The sequence below is a fragment of the Dunckerocampus dactyliophorus genome, chromosome 4, assembly GCF_027744805.1.
Source record: "Dunckerocampus dactyliophorus isolate RoL2022-P2 chromosome 4, RoL_Ddac_1.1, whole genome shotgun sequence".
Taxonomy (NCBI): domain Eukaryota; kingdom Metazoa; phylum Chordata; class Actinopteri; order Syngnathiformes; family Syngnathidae; genus Dunckerocampus; species Dunckerocampus dactyliophorus.
In genome coordinates this window covers 36,703,799-36,722,033 of record NC_072822.1, presented here as the reverse complement: position 1 = coordinate 36,722,033, position 18,235 = coordinate 36,703,799, and the positions used below count along the sequence as shown (strand labels likewise).

General features: G+C 39.3%; 1 protein-coding gene across 3 annotated transcripts in view; it reads left to right on the top strand.

The window, feature by feature from the left end:
- The window catches only part of ksr2 (kinase suppressor of ras 2), a 97,364-nt gene extending 84,441 nt beyond the window's left edge, over positions 1-12,923 (top strand). For all 3 annotated transcript variants that reach the window (XM_054772477.1, XM_054772476.1, XM_054772475.1), the window contains 3 exons: positions 1,556-1,690; positions 5,068-5,197; positions 6,598-12,923. In XM_054772477.1, the coding sequence (XP_054628452.1) occupies positions 1,556-1,690; positions 5,068-5,197; positions 6,598-6,744 (412 nt within the window). In that variant the 3' untranslated portion in view covers positions 6,745-12,923. The remainder of the gene's footprint in view (positions 1-1,555; positions 1,691-5,067; positions 5,198-6,597) is intronic.
- Positions 12,924-18,235: the final 5,312 nt, after the last annotated feature.

The following is an 18,235-nucleotide window of genomic DNA, read 5'->3' as shown; positions in this document are numbered from 1 at the left end:
CAGCGAGGACCTCACCTGGTCTCACAACACCCAACAAATTCTGAAGAAGTCCCAAAGGAGACTGTACTTCCTGAGAAGACTGAGGAAATTTGGCATGTCCGCCACAATCCTGAGTTGCTTCTACAGATGCACTATGGAAAGTGTCCTTACCGCCTCCATCACTGTTTGGTACGGTAACTGTACAACACGTGATAGGAAGGCACTCCAGCAGGTGATCAAGACCTCACAGAACATTGTTGGGGCAGCCCTCCCCTCACTGCAAGACATTTATAAAACTAGAGTCCTACGAAGAACACACAACCTCATCAAGGACAGCACACATCCACAACACTCATTATTCACACTCCTACCGTCAGGCAGACGCTACAGGAGTTTGAAGTCCAGGACCACAAGGCTGGCAAACAGCTTTTACCCACAGGCCATCAGGCTTCTCAACGAAGCACTCACACACGCCGCACGCAACACACACACACACTCATAGCACTTTATTTATTTATTTATTTATTTATTTGTATTAATGTCTCTTCTGTTGTTGTTGCTTAATTTATTGGTATTTATGTTTCTTATGTTCTTATTCTTTCTTGTGTTTTCTTTCTTTTCTTGGGAGAATGAACAGAATAAGAATTTCATTGCATAGTATAACTGCTGTTTTACTGTGCACATGACAATAAAACTCTCTTGAATCTTGAATCTTGTGTTCCCCTCATCTCAATCCAATGGAGAACGTCTGCAGTGATGCGGACTCTGCATGGGTCCGTTGTGGTGAACAGGAAGCTGAGCCAAAAAGGCAAAGCACTCAATTTACCGGCCCATCTACGTTCCTACCCTCACCGATGGTCATGAGCTTTGGGTAGCGACCGAAAGGACAAGATGGCGGGTACAAGCGGCCGAAATGAGTTTCCTCCGTAGGGTGCCTGGGCTCTCCCTCAGAGATCAGGTGAGAAGCACCGTCATCCGGGAGAAACTCCAGATGAGGTTGCTTCGGCATCTGGTCAGGATGCCCCCCTGGGGACCTCCGACCGCTAGGAGGCCTCGGGTAAGAACCAGGACATGTTGGAGAGACTATGTCTCCTCGGGAACTGGACGAAGTAGCTGGGGAGAGGGAAGTCTGGGCCTCCCTGCTTCAGCTGGCGCCCCCGCAACCCGACCTCGGATAAGCAGAAGAAGATGGATGGATGGATGGTCTTAAACTTTTGATCAGCTGATTTCACTTCAAGACCTCCTTAAGATCCAACAGTGCAAAATGTACATTCTTGACATTTTCACCACACGTAAAACTCGCGCCAGTTCGGGCCCCTTTGCATGCCATAAGGAGGCCGCGTATTTTTATGCAATCCTGGCATATTAGAATCCTCTACGCTGGAATACCTCAACAAATCCAAGTTAACTCCGCCCACCACTTGATAGAGGACAACTTTGTAAAATTGTAAAAAAAAAAAAAAAGAAAAAAAAGGAAAAAGAGGCTTCGCTACACATCTTAAAATCAAGTCCAAGGCTGTGCAGACCCCAGTAGGTCTTCAACGTCTGTCTAAAACATGTGCGTCTGTCTTTGCAGCCGCAGGGAAGACAAACTGAAGATCCCAAACGGCTGGTTGTGTCACCTGGCTCCCGAAATCATCCAGCAGCTCTCCCCCGACACCGAGGAGGACAAGCTTCCCTTCTCCAAGCAGTCCGACGTCTTCGCCTTCGGGTAGGTAAACCAACATTGGTCACGAGCGCAGACAAGACGCCTTTTATTTGTGTCGCGCACGTGCGCTGCGTTATCCCGCTGAGCCCAGACTCGGCGTTCTGGCTTCGGACGCGGCTGCCCGAGCGAATCAGACGCGCAGTTGCAGCCCGTCAGTGCGGCCCAAATAAGCACCGGGAGCCTCGCAGCTGCTCTACGACACAGTCGGCCTTCTTCTTCGCTCGCCAGCGGAAAAACACGGACAAAAGTACTGGGACACCCTGTCACGTGTGATGGCCAGCTTGGCCAGCGTGATCGCACATTTTTACCCAAATTGCAAAATGTACACCTCAAGGTTGCAAGGTTGTTTGGAGCAAAAACAGAAAGACTGTTGTCATTATGATTGCAGCATAATATCTCTTATTGTACCTCATATATTACATTGTATTAGGTTACAAATAAGAATTGTATTATTAGATTTTGTTATTATATATTATTACTACATTATAAATTGTATTCCCATAATATTTAGACTTTAAAACTTTTTCTGCAGCGCAAATTTGCAAAAATGACAACTTTATTTCTTGTATTTGTTCTTTTTATTGAATTTTCTTGAATATTTTACCCATTTGCCACGACGATGACTTCGTTTTCTTCATAATACTACGAGTTTCTTTCTCGTGAAATTACGGCTGTGAAAACACTTGTCATTATAACTTTGTCATTATTATATATGATGTAATATAATATATATATATATATATTATTGTTATATTCCAATATTTGGACTTTATTCTTGTAACGTTCTAACTTTCCAAAGATTCCAACTTTATTTCTTGTATTCATTGTCATAATATTGCCACCAAAAAAGCCCCATTTTTCTTTAATATCGGAACGTTACACTTTCTTCATATCTGACCTGTGTGCGGCTGCGATGACCTCGTCACAACACCAGTTAAGTTTATTGTGGTAAACTTGCAACAGTTAGAAACACACATTTCATGTCCACACTACGTTGACTCGATTCTCCTAACATTTTTATTACGTGTCCATTTTCAAGTCTCATTTTAACATTCTTACTCGCCATCGTCGCGTAAAGTGTAAAAGGAAGCGAACCAGTGGTTATATTCAAGAACTATTATAGAATTCATGAACTATTTGCAATTTTCACATTTGGAACCGAACAGTGTGTGTGCGCACGCGTGCGTTACGATGCGTAACCTGCTGCACGCCACACTCCTCCACACTCTCTCGCTTCCTCCTTCCTGCCATGTGTGTTTTTACCGTCCACACGATCCCTGCCGAGCTCTCATCAAATACACTTCTGCCACCTTGTGGCCGTTTTTATGGCTTCAAATTGCTGGGAAGTGAGACGCCTTAGTGGGGAGTTGCGTCATCACCTTCTTTTTGCCTCTCGCGCAAAAAAACCTGAAAGACGTATCGACACGTTGGTAAGATCATGCGTTCAGGATTCTAAAAACGTACATCTACGTCTTTGGTACGGGATGAGTTAACTGTCATGCGAGCGCAAAAAGAAACTAACCCCTGTTCATTTTCAAAGAATAAAAATGGGATTATTCATAGAAGCGTAAAAAGAAGCTAAGCCATGTTCAGTAGTAAAAAGGTCAATAGAGTAAAATATGTCAAAAAAGAGCAGAGACCAGAAGAAAGGCCGGACTGCAATGACATGAATGTTGTTTGCCGTCTGGGTGACACGGCGGTGATTGCCTTTCATCCGCGGTCTCCGTCCCCGGCGACGATGCGTTTAATGAAACGGGAAACGTGAGCGTCCGTGTGTTGCGTTGTTGGCTTCCAGCTGCAGTACAGCGCGTGTGTCGCGTTTACGTCAGTCACCGTGTCAGCACTTCCTGTCCTGTGCGCCTTCCGCACTGACGACAGCGTGTCTCTGACGTCTCCTTCCTTGCGCCACGACGCCAAGACGCTGTTCAACTCACTCTGTCACACGTCTAAACGTGAATTTGTCATTAATTAAGAGGGTGCCATCACTTCGCAGCACTGCAGCGCTGCCGCTCTTGTCAAAAGTTCCACGCCTGTCTCCGACGGCACTTTAGCACTTTAGCATTTGGTTTGTTTACCACGCACTCTATTCACTGTAACTCTGCACTCGTCCAACGTAGTAGATGGCATAAGTCACATACAACATGCTAATATTAAAGAGTAAACGTTAGCAACACTAGCATAGCTACAGTATGTGATGCTACCTTGCTAACATTACACTCAGCAACATCATGCTAGGTTAGACTGTTCACTGAATAATCCTGGCTGGCTTACATACAATTAGCATTAAATGTTTATTTTAAGATGTGTAGCAAAGCCTACTTCTTTTTTTTGAAGACTTCCTGAGAAAAGGAACCTGCAGCCTTTCAATCTCTCTTGTGGCGCAAACAAGTAAGGGCGCTTTTTTTCACGTTTGGTGCTAATAAATGAGTTTGAGGGACAAATATTACTGTTAGCACATCATTGAAAAGTCACTCTTACATCATACGGGACCACTCATGTAGCTTTGGCTCGGAAGGACCAAAAATTGAGTGTTCGCATATGAACAAATGGCAGAAAAATACTTGTCGTCATGATATTTTTTTGTGCACAAAAGTGAGGTTGACACGAGTTTTGAGCGCCAGACTTTATTTTAAGATGTGTAGCGAAGCCTGGTTTTTATGACTTCCTGAGAAAGGAAGCCTATTGTACTGTATTGGAGCAAACAAGTGAGGGCGATTTTTCTTGTTTTTGGTGCTAGTAAATGAGTTCTGGGTAGACATACTGCATCACTGTTAGCACATGACTGAAAAGTCACTCTTACATCACAGGGGACCACTCATGTAGCTTTGGCTTGGAAGCACCAAAAACCAGATGGAAGCAAATACTTTTCTACTACTTCTCTTGATGATATATTTTTTGTTTGTGGAACAAAGTGAGGCTGGCATGATTTTAAACCAGCAGGCTTTATTTTAAGATGTGTAGCGAAGCCTGCTTTTTACAACTTCCTGAAAAACAAAGGTTTTTTTTGTTTTTGTCAGTTGAGATGTTCCAGGGTTGCCTTTACTGAGTGATGGGTGAGGGCGGGCCCTGCGCTTATGGAGGTGGGTTGGAGGCTGGGGGGTGGGGGCATTGGCACACAAGATCCAGCTGCTCCGTGAGCCCCCGTGCCACCTGGAGGTCACCCCCAGAGCACTTTTACATATTCATCAGCGATCACTGTAAGCTATTTTTAGCACGCTCTGATGTGACTTTCACAAGGGAGGCTGGGGTGGGGGGGTCATTGCGTATGGTAATGTCAAGGAAAACGTCATTAAAAATGTGTCGTTTCTTGAAAAAGAAATTCAAGCTAACGTCACGGAGGGGCTCTAGTTTCTAAAGTTGTACGTGCGTGTGCCCGGCAGGACCATCTGGTACGAGTTGCACGCACGTGAGTGGCCTTACAAGAGTCAGCCCGCAGAGGTGATCATGTGGCAGATTGGCAGCGGCGTGAAGCCCAACCTGGCCCACAGCGGCATGGGCAAGGAGATCCTGGTAAGGGGGGGGGGCTACCTGTTCTTGTGTCCAACAGCAGCATCACATTTCAACAAGAAAGAAACGCCCTCGACGCCACTCGGGCCAACGAAGCCAACGAAGCCGGAAGACCATCATAACGCTGCTCTCATTTGTTTTTCCATGACGGGATAAAAGCAGCACATCTAAAGAGAAGTCCAAGATCATCAACTCCTTTTTGCACCAAAACGAACTAAAAAGCAAATCTTAAATACAGCAGCCTCATGAATGTTCTTTTCCCTAAATAACACAAAGCATTTACTTTCCAGCTACATGAATAATAACATACATTATTTTTACATTCTTCATGTTTCCCTCTTTACCATCATGACAAGCATGCCTTTGAACAATAGTAGTATTTGTCTTATTTTTGTTTCAATTTAGGAATGTTTTTCTTGAATCATATGAAGGTTTGTCTCATCTTTTTAATTCTGACAAACATAAAAGCAGCGATGGTATTTTTTTTATTTTTTCAAGTCCAACAAACACAAAGTCACACTTTCATCATTTATTTATTTATTCACCCCATTTTGTCAGAAAGGCCTGATAGGACTCCCCCACCAGTGGTGTCCACCAAGGGCACCGCCCACCTTACGGCCACAGCTCTGCCTCCGCCTCGGCAGTGGAGGCACGGAACATGGCCCGCACGGACTCGATGTCCGCCGCCTCCCTCAGAACATGGTCCAAGCTCTCCCGGAGGTGGGGGTGGAAATTCCTGACAGGGGACTCTGCCAGACGTTCCCATCAGACCTCACAATGTGTTTGGGCCCGCCAGGTCTGACCGGCATCCCCCCCACCATCAGAGCCAACCTACCACCAGGTGGTGATTGGTCGACAGCTCCGCCCCTCTCTTCACACGAGGGTCCAAAACATACGGCCGCAAGTCCGACGACACGACCACAAAGTCAATCATGGAACTGCGGCCCGCGTTGTCCTTTTATTTGTGTTTATTTGTAACGATTTTTGACACATTTAAGTCTGTTTTTTTTACCATGTTCATTTTCCCTTCCATGGTGATGACTTTCCTTTCTCGGGTCTCCTGTTTATGGACCAAAACAAATTTTTGGGAGCACGTTCATGACCAGGGAATGTCGTGATGCACCCGTATTAACTTTGACATCAAGGCATAAATCATCTCTCGCTGACTTTTTAATGACTTTTTTTCTGGCCACGAAGCAAACAACATGATTTATTCATACTCAACCATAACTCATAATCTTACACAAATCAACTGCAGGCAGACAAGGACTCATTTAGTTATTGACGACGACAAAAAACTCATTAAAAGGAATGAGCTTATGATTTTTGTGCATGTAAATGAACCTGGGTGCACGCGTGAGACACGTGATAATAAGAACATGCTTGGTGTTCCGTGCCTGCAGGACATCCTGCTGCTGTGTTGGGCCTTCCAGCAGGACGAGCGTCCCAGCTTCTCTAAGCTGGTGGAATTACTGGAAAAGTTGCCAAAACGCAACCGCCGCCTTTCCCACCCTGGACACTTCTGGAAGTCAGCTGAGTATGTCAAATGAGTTGAGGGACATGCCAAAACAACAACAACAACAACAACAACAGCAACAACAGAAGATGTTAACTGTACTCAAAAAAACAAAAGACATCATGGAATGTCGGCATGTTGGTGTGTGCCCACATTCCCAAATATTTTCCTCCCCTATTGATCATTCTGGAGTTGTAAAAGAAGTACCCCGTCTGTGACTTTTACTTTGAAAGGATGGAAGTGTTGTACAGTTAAGCTTTTCTTTTCATAACGTGGTCCTCTCAATCCTGGAGACCATTTGTTGCCTTTCCATCATCAGGCATTAGCATCACGAGCTCGCTGGCACACGTCACCTCCTTTAGCATCCGATGCTAACAAAATGACATAACTGATGGCATGTTGGAAAAAAAAAGCTTTAATGGCCTCTTTGCTTCTCTTCGTGCTCGCCACCGCCGTCTCTCCTGTACCGCTTGAATGTGAAGAAGCTAGCCGGCTAGCTAGCTAGCTGGCGGGTTAGCTTCATGATTTTGCGCGGAGACGGTTCTCTGATCAGCCATGACGAAAAATAACATCCCCTCACCTGACACTTGAAAAGTATCTCCGGCAGGAAACGCTGCGCTAGCTTGGTGTGGGAGCCCCGATTCACAGAAGCTAACCGAGAAAATCTTGCAAGAGTTTAGTCGGATGCGTGTGCTTCCTAAATAAAAACAAAAAGAAAGGTTTATTTCTGTCGGAAATCATTCCTGACAGACTGCTTTTGTTCAAAGCCGTTCGCTGCATGTGCAACATCGAAAGCAGAGCTTCTCAAGCTGGGACTTTTATTGCGGTCCTTGGAAGTCATTTTTGTTTATATTTATTACTTTTACACGTTTATTGAAGTCATTTTATTTATTTATTTATTATTTCTTTTAGATGTTGAGGCATTTTTATTTATTTTTAATGATCTATTACATGTTTATTTAAGTCATTTTTATTTGTATTTATTTTTTTACACATTTAAGTCTTTTTTATTTTGATTTGTAATTATATTTTTAGATGTTTAAGGCATTTTTTATTTTAATTATTCTTACACATTTATTTAAGTCATTTTTATTTGTATTTATTTATAATTATTTTGTTAGACATTTAAGGTGTTTTTTTTATTTGTTATTTATTTTTAATTGTTGTTAACATGTATTTTTTTTTACACATTAAAGTCATTTATTTCTATTTTTTTATGCTTAAGGCATTTTAATTTTTTTTTTATTTATTTTTACACTTTTATTTAAGTCCTTTTCATTTATGTTTATTTGTAATTATTTTTTACACGTTTATTGAAGTCTTTTATTTTTGTTTATTTGTAATTATTTTTTCGTGGACGTTTCAAGCATTTATATTTATTTTTTATTTTTCTTACACATTTATTGAAGCCATGTCATTTTTATTCTTATTTATTTTTAATTATTTTTTAAATGTTAATTTAAGTCTTTTTAAAATGTGTATTTATTTGTAATTATTTTATATGTTTTCAAGTTATTTTTATTTATTTTGACTTATTTTTTACACATTTATTGAATTCATTTTTGTTTTGCTTTCTTTTTATTCATTTTTTAGTTGTTTGCTCAGCCCATTTTTGTTTCCCGCCATCTACCGTGGATGAAACAGCGGAAGCAAACTCCAGGAGGTGGTGTGACGCGGCAGAAAAGGCTCCGAAATAAGTGATGAATAAAAAAGAAAATCCAATGACGTTTTGTCACCGAGCACGTTTGCGTTGACAGACGGCGGCGTGTCTCTCGGACGACAACGCTGCTCAAGAAGATTTGACGAAATGCTGCTTTTTATGTTTTTCACTGACGGCATCCCACCAACATAAAAGTCATCCGCTGAGAACCCCCCCTCCCCTCCCGCTGCAGCTTTTCTTCCTCCGTGGAATTCCCACCATTGTTCTTCTTCTTATCGTTGATTCTTCTTCTTCTTCTTCGTGGCATGAGAGTGTTTCATGGCGTTCATGTCGCTGTACGCTGCTTTTGTCAACCACGCCGAGCACAGACAATCACGTCCTGATCAATCAATCAGTCGCAAGTCAATCCATACGTGAAGGAAAAAAACTAAACTAAACAAAAAAAACAGCATCCAAACTCTTTGCTGCTGCTTTTCGTCTCTTTTCGGAAATGTCTTATTTCCATTTTTTTTTACACAAGTGCATGACCACCATGACGACGATGATGATGATGATGGACAAATAACGTGTTGAAGAGTATCCAAACCTCATCAAAGTGTTGACAAACGGCAAGAATGTTCATTTTGCACGGTTGCACATCTTAAGGAGGTTCAAAATGTAAAATGAGCAAATGGCAGTGAGACAACAAATGGGTTTGGGTTTGGGTTATGTTGCACCGTTGTCTATATTCTTCAATCTTACCTTTCCTTGAACACATCTACTTTATTTTGCTGATAAGATTTTTATTACGGTTTTACCTCGAATGACCAAAACATTGAAATCAGGGTGACTGCATTGCCTAACCCCTAACCCCTAACCCCTAAACCCTAAGCCCTAACCCCTAAGCCCTAACCCCTAACGCCTAACCCCTAACCCCTAACCCCTAAGCCCTAAGGCCTAACCCCTAAGGCCTAAGACCTAACCCCTAAACCCTAACCCCTAAGGCCTAAGACCTAACCCCTAACCCCTCACCCCTAACCCCTAAGCCCTAACCCCTAAGGCCTAAGACCTAACCCCGAAGCCCTCACCCCTAACCCCTAAGCCCTAACCCCTAAACCCTAACCCCTAAGGCCTAAGCCCTAACCCCTAACCCCAAAGCCCTAAGCCATAACCCCTAACCCCTAAACCCTAACCCCTAAACCCTAAGCCCTAACCCCTAAGCCCTAACCCCTAAGGCCTAAACCCTAAGCCCTAACCCCTAAGGCCTAAACCTTAAACCCTAAACCCTAAGCCCTAACCCCTAAACCATAACCCCTAAACCCTAAGCCCTAACCCCTAAGCCCTAACCCCTAAGGCCTAAACCCTAAGCCCTAACCCCTAAGGCCTAACCCCTAAGGCCTAACCCCTAAGCCCTAACCCCTAAGGCCTAACCCCTAAGGCCTAAGCCCTAAGCTCTAACCCCTAAGGCCTAAACCCTAAGCCCTAACCCCTAAACCCTAAGACCTAACCCCTAAACCCTAACCCCTAAACCCTAACCCCTAAGCCCTAATCCCTAAACCCTAACCCCTAAACCCTAAGCCCTAACCCCTAAACCCTAACCCCTAAACCCTAAGCCCTAACCCCTAAGACGTAACCCCTAAGGCCTAAACCCTAAGCCCTAACCCCTAAGCCCTAACCCCTAAGCCGTAACCCCTAACCCCTAAACCCTAAGCCCTAAGCCCTAACCCCTAAGGCCTAACCCCTAAACCCTAAACCCTAACCCCTAAAACGTAACCCCTAAACCCTAAGCCCTAACCCCTAAGCCGTAACCCCTAACCCCTAAACCCTAAGCCCTAACCCCTAAGGCCTAACCCCTAACCCCTAAACCCTAACCCCTAAACCCTAAACCCTAACCCCTAAGCCCTAATCCCTAAACCCTAACCCCTAAACCCTAAGCCCTAACCCCTAAACCCTAACCCCTAAACCCTAAGCCCTAACCCCTAAGACGTAACCCCTAAGGCCTAAACCCTAAGCCCTAACCCCTAAGCCCTAACCCCTAAACCGTAACCCCTAACCCCTAAACCCTAAGCCCTAACCCCTAAGGCCCAACCCCTAAACCCTAAGCCCTAACCCCTAAGCCGTAACCCCTAAACCCCTAAACCCTAAGCCCTAACCCCTAACCCCTAAGCCCTAACCCCTAAACCGTAACCCCTAACCCTTAACCCCTAAACCCTAACCCCTAAGGCCTAACCCCTAAACCCTAACCCCTAAACCCTAATCCCTAAACCCTAACCCCTAAACCCTAAGACCTAACCCCTAAACCCTAAGCCCTAACCCCTAAGACGTAACCCCTAAGGCCTAAGCCCTAAGCCCTAAACCCTAACCCCTAACCCCTAAGGCCTAACCCCTAAACCCTAAGCCCTAACCCCTAAGGCCTAACCCCCAAACCCTAACCCCTAAGGCCTAAGCCCTAAGCCCTAAACCCTAACCCTAGTAAACAATGTATTGCAAAGAAGCATTCAAGTGAAACAGGTTGTTCATCAGCTGATCAAAAGTTTAAGACCAGAGCTCCGAAAAACCCTAAAATGGAAATAAAATGTTCCAGTTGCTTCAAAATTGTTGTTGATGAGGTGAAAACCGGGTTGGGGCGTGCTTGATGCCAGTGTTTCCAGGAGGCTGGTGGGAATGTTGCTCCAGGTGGTGAAGATGATTTTTGTAAATCCATCCCCAAATGTTCTGCATTGGAGTTAGATGAGGGAGCATGCAGGACGGTCCAAAAGAGTGATTTATTCCTCTGGAAGACGTCCTTTGTGAAGTCATCACCACACAGATGAGGGCCGTCAGTCATGAGGGATGCCCCCCCTGCAACATCTCCACATAGCCGGCTGCCGTTTGACACCCCTGCACAACCTGCTGCTCCATTGGAGGATGATGATGGAGGAAAACATCTCAGGTGGGATCTCCTTGGAATCCATCAGGCCCGTCAAGGGAGAGTAAAACTCTTCCGCCTTTCAATGTCCCAACGTTTGGTGCTCGCCTGCAAACTCCAAAGCGTGAAGGAGACCAGGCCTTTGAAGAGCTTTTTCTTCTTGGGAGAATGTTTTTTTTTTTATATTTCGTCTTTATGCGACTAAAATTATCTTAATAATTGGACTTTATTCTTGTAAAATGAATTGTAATTTTTTTTTTTTTTCATTTTCCAAATATTCAGATTTTTTAAAATAAGTTTCATAAATTCTCCTTTTGTAATATTTGGACTTTATTCACATAATATTAGAACTTTTTTCCCAACCTAATTTTCCAAAAGGACACCTTTGATTTGGTTTCTCATAATATTCCGACTTTAAAAGATGTATTTAATATTTCAACTCTGCGCTGTTAAAAAGACTTTTTCTTGCTGGGCTAAAACCTTTCTCTCTGAATAGTTTCACTTTATTCTTGTAAAATTGCTGCTTTTTCCCATTTAAAAAATGATATGAATATTTCAATTTTTGAAGTCAGTTTCATAAATTCTCCTTTTGCAATATTTGGACTTTATTCACATAATAAAAAAAGTTTTTTGCCCAACCTAATTTTCCAAAAATGACAACTTTAATGTTTTTTTGTCTCTCCTAATATTATGACGTAAAAAAAGTATTTCATATTTCAACTCTATGCTGTTCAAGTGAAACCATATTCCGAGTTTATGAATACCGTTCTTCCAAAACAACACAATTATTTCCTCTTTATTCTTGTCAAATCAATTCTTTTTGTTTGTAAATCCTTGGAAATGTTTTTCCTGCTAATATTTGAAAGGTTCTTGTCAACATTTTCCCATTTCTTCCTTTTGCGCTTGGAAGCTCTGCTTAGAAAGTCCAACAGTGCAAAATGATCAATCTTGCCATTTTTCCACTCTTTTTGCTAACGGACTATTTCTATTTTTACTGGAAAGCTGAGCTTGACGTCGGCTGTGTAAGAAGAAGACACTTTTTTCCCGTTTGAATGAAATGAGACTAAACGTGTTTTAGGTCAATCAGGATTGCCAACATTATTTCAAATATTTTCAAATGAATTTATTATTTCCAAAAAATTGAATAAATGCTGCAAATATACGAGAGAGAATATTTTTGGTTTTTTTTACAGCAGCTCCCCCAGTAATTCTTACGGCCATAAAAATGAGACACGGCTCGCTCCTCCCCCTCCAAACCCCCCTGCTGGCTTGACGTTGACGTTGTCCTCTGATTGGTCTGGTTTTTTTCTTGTTTTTTTTTTACGCCGACTTTCTGAGTTCTGGCTTCTTTGACTGCGGATCACGACACACTCTTTTGCTTCGGGGGTCGATTGGCACGTTTTGGACCAAAATCACAGAACCCGTCTCCTTCCTGAGCGCCCTACGATGGCCGCACATCCTGTCATCCTGTTTGTCTTTGGTAGAATATGCCTGGAAAGCATTCCGATAACGCCTAAACTCCTGCTTTCAACGATATCTACAGTACGTATGCTGTATCTACATGTCTATATATCTACATGTCTACATATCTACATGTCTATATATCTACATATCTACATGTCTATATATCTACATGTCTATATATCTACATGTCTACATATCTACATGTCTACATGTCTATATATCTACATGTCTACATATCTACATGTCTATATATCTACATATCTACATGTCTATATATCTACATGTCTATATATCTACATGTCTACATATCTACATGTCTATATATCTACATATCTACATGTCTATATATCTACATGTCTACATGTCTATATATCTACATGTCTACATATCTACATGTCTATATATCTACATATCTACATGTCTACATGTCTATATATCTACATGTCTATATATCTACATGTCTACATGTCTATATATCTACATGTCTACATATCTACATGTCTATATATCTACATGTCTACATGTCTATATATCTACATATCTACATGTCTATATATCTACATGTCTACATGTCTATATATCTACATGTCTATATATCTACATGTCTACATATCTACATGTCTATATATCTACATGTCTACATGTCTATATATCTACATATCTACATGTCTATATATCTACATGTCTACATGTCTACATATCTACATGTCTATATATCTACATGTCTACATGTCTATATATCTACATGTCTATATATCTACATGTCTACATATCTACATGTCTATATATCTACATATCTACATGTCTACATGTCTATATATCTACATGTCTATATATCTACATGTCTACATGTCTATATATCTACATGTCTACATATCTACATGTTTATATATCTACATGTCTATATATCTACATGTCTACATATCTACATGTCTATATATCTACATATCTACATGTCTATATATCTACATGTCTATATATCTACATGTCTACATATCTACATGTCTATATATCTACATATCTACATGTCTATATATCTACATGTCTATATATCTACATGTCTACATATCTACATGTCTACATGTCTATATATCTACATGTCTACATATCTACATGTCTATATATCTACATATCTACATGTCTATATATCTACATGTCTATATATCTACATGTCTACATATCTACATGTCTATATATCTACATATCTACATGTCTATATATCTACATGTCTACATGTCTATATATCTACATGTCTACATATCTACATGTCTATATATCTACATGTCTACATGTCTATATATCTACATATCTACATGTCTATATATCTACATGTCTACATGTCTATATATCTACATGTCTATATATCTACATGTCTACATATCTACATGTCTATATATCTACATGTCTACATGTCTATATATCTACATGTCTATATATCTACATGTCTACATATCTACATGTCTATATATCTACATATCTACATGTCTACATGTCTATATATCTACATGTCTATATATCTACATGTCTACATGTCTATATATCTACATGTCTACATATCTACATGTTTATATATCTACATGTCTATATATCTACATATCTACATGTCTATATATCTAGAACACCGCGGTACCTTTGCTCTCGCTCTGACGTCAACTCGGGAAAAAATGGAAGAAAAGCAGTAATTTTACAAGAAAAAAGTCAAAATATTCAAAGAAAAAAAGTCGGAACCTAAGAAGAAATTCTCTTAATTTTAGGAGAATAAAGTCAGAATATTTTGAGGAAAAGCGACGTCATTTTCATATCATGAAGTTGAAATATTCAAGAAAAAAGGGTTAAAAATATGAGAAACAACAACAACAAATACAGCTGCTGTTTTTGGAAAATTAGGTTGTGTAAAAACATTATGAAAAAAGAGTGAAAATACTCTGAGAGAAAAAAGTCGTAATCTGAAGAAAAATTGTCATTTTATACGAATAAAGTCCAAATATTCAGAGGAAGAAGTTGAAACCGAAAGAGAAATTGTCGTCATTGTAGGAGAAGAAAGTGATCACGCTACGAGGAAACATGACATCATTTTGCTAGCATCAAGTTGAAATATTGAAGAGAAAAAGTCATCAAGTTTTTGGAAAATTAGGTTGTGTAAAAACGTTACGACAATAAAGTCAAAATATTGTTATTTTAATATTTTTTTATATGATTTTTATTGGTCCGTAGCACATTAGAAATCAAATAATTGATTTAAAAAAAACACCACAATCATCAATCATTTTACAAGAATAAAGTCCAAATATTCCGACGAAAGAAGCTGAAATCTAACGAGAAATTGTTGCGGTTTCAAGAGAACAAAGTGATAAGATTCTGAGGAAAAGTGATGTCAGTCTTGTAGCATAAATTGAACTTTTTAATGAAAAAAAGTCTTAATAATGAGAAACAAAGAAGTTTTGCAAAATTAGGTTGTTTACGAGAGTAAAGTCAAAATATTCCGAGGGGAAAAGAAGTCGTAATCTAACGAGAAATTGTCGTAATTCTACAAAAATAAAGTCAAAATACTCGGAGAGAAAAAAGTTGTCATCTAAGGAGAAATCGTGAGTAATTTTACAAGACAAATATTCAAAATATTCCGAGAAGAACGTCTAATGGGGACCAAGTCGCCATTTGGTGAGGTTCAACTTCGACCATCCCATTTTAGTAGCGTGGATTTGAAATATGAAAGAAAAAATGTGTTCTTTTTCTTTGTGGTAATACTCTGAGAAACAAACCAACATCGAGTTGGAGTTTTTGAAAAATTAGGAACAAGGTACACTCTCTCTAATATATATATATATATATATATATATATATATATATATATATATATATATATTTAAAAAAAGGTAGCAGTATTATGTAAATCTTTGGGAAATTAAAAACCAGCAGGTAATTGGTGGAAAAAAAGAGCAAAAGTTGTTGGTAGGAAATCTGAAAGTGGCAAAGGAATTCACCTCGGCTTCTTGATCAGCCTGCTTTCGTGGGCCCCCGTGGCGGGCGGGGCGTCAGGTTTGGGGACAAACGGACTCCTTTGTTACGTGCCGTGTTGCACCAAAACCCGGGCCAAGGTTTCCTTCGTGTTTTGCAGAAGAGCGAAGGATTGCTGTGCCTGTAAAAACATGCAAACGGTGCCGAGTGCACATGAGCTCATTTGCCCTCCTCGATGACGATGATGATGATGATGATGATGATGACTATTGTGTTTTTTCGACTCTTTACTTTTGAATGTAGAAAGCGTGTTGTTGGTTTCTTTCCCTCCATTTTCCTTGCAGCTGCATGGAAGCTTCTTTGTGTTGTCCAGTAGATGACGGATAGCTCGTGTTTTGATTGGTTGATTGATGCCTTCTGGCGGCTCCGCGGCTTCCTGACTTCCCCACGCGTCCACGAGCAGCTCCTTCTTTGCACTCATCCTTGTGTAAGACAATAAAAGACCTGTTTTCTCTTTCTCTGATGTCATCTTTTTCAAATGGGACTCCGCTGGAAACAGCGTGACCTCTGAACTCGGCGGCTAGCACGTCGAGCTCGCTGGAAAACAAACCGAGTCTGGAAAGTTAACCTTATGTTTTTATTTGATTTGATATTTAATGTATAGCTTCTATTTAATTTAAAGCCGTTACAAAAATAGCAAGTCCTAATGTTTCAGAAATCTGTTCAAGTATATTTCTATTTTGTATTTCATTTAAAATATAATTTCTTTTTTAGTTTTACTTGAATGCTATTTGAAAGAACTCAAATACGTTTAGTATACTTAGAATTTATATTTGATTTCAAATGTAGTTTGTTCATTTACATTTAATTTAAAAGTATTTAAAAAAGAATAGATATAAATGTTTTATATTTAGAGTATATTTACTGTATATTTTATATTTAAAATGATGAAAAGATTAATATTTTATAATAATAATGAGTAGTAATTATTTGATGTTTATAGCATATTTCTAATTTATATTTGATTTCAAATGTAATTTATCTTCTTTATTTAATTTAAAAGTCTTTAAAAATAATAAATGTAGTAATAATAAAAATATTTTATATATATATTATATATTACTATTACAAATTAAAATGGCATAATGACAAGAATGATTAATAAAATAATCATTACTGTTATTATTAAATAATTAAATTGTTTTTAAAAATAAAAATACATGGACTTTATAGTATATTTATAATTTATATTTAATGTATTTTTCACATTTAATTTAAAACTATTAAAAAATTACCAAGTAATAAGAATGGTTTATATATATATAGTATATATAGTATTTTTATAGTTTATATCTAATAAAGACAATTATTTCTATTTTATATTTAAATTAAAATGTAATTTATCTTTTATATTTATTTTTAAGTGACTTTTATAAAAAAAAATATGTAATAGTTATAAGTGATATTTAATTTAAAATGTAATTTCTCTTACATTTAAATTAAAAAACTATTAAAACTCTTAGAAAACTACCACGTAATAATGATGACTAAAAATTGTATATTTATAGAATATTTATATTTTATATTTAATTTGAAATATAATTTGTATTATGTTTAATTTAAATGTTTGCTTTATAGGCCGCACGGTGGAGATGGGAAGACCTGGGTTGGAATCTCCCTTGGGCATTTCTGTGTGGAGTCTGCATGTTCTCCCCGTGTGTGGGGGGGGGTTTTCTGGGTACTCCGGTTTCCTCCCACATTCCAAAAACATGCATGTTAGCTTCATTGGAGACTCTAAATGGTCCATAGGTATGAATGGGAGTGTTTGTCTATATGTGCCCTGCCATTGGCTGGACACCAGTCCAGGGTGTACCCCGCCTGTCGCCCCAAGTCAGCTGGGATAGACTCCAGCATGCCCTCGCGACCCTCATGAGGAGAAGCGGTATAGAAAATGGATGGATGGATTTAATTTAATAATATTTATATTATATTTTAATATAATATAATATATATATATATATATATATATATATATATATATATATATATATTTAATAATATATTTTTGAAATTCTGGAAGTGCAGTGGAATATTTCATCTTTTTTTTCGAGTACTTTGGCCATCTTGCAATTTTTTTTCCTTGAGGATTTTTTCAGCACTGTTACATGATCCATGGGTGCCCAAAATGCAGCCTGGGGGCCATTTTTTGTTTTTATTGACCGGCGGCACATTCAAGAAATAAAACCTAAAATCCCAGAAAAAAAATGGAAAAATAGTGCTAAAAAGGCAAAATGTCAAGAGGATCAGGTCCAATTTTGATATCGAGAACTAATAATAAACAAAAAAAGCTGTGCTTTAAAATGTTGTTTTTTTTTAGCCTTTTTACAAAATTTAAAAACGTAGCTAAAAATATGCAAGTAAGAACCCTTAAGAATGAACACCTTTCATGCTTTCAAAATGTGTTGATGAGCGGGTGAGGCGCATTTAGGCTTAAACCTCAAACCTTTTCAAACGGGGGTGAGCAAAGTGCGTACCGCAGCTGTTTTTTTTGTTGATTCA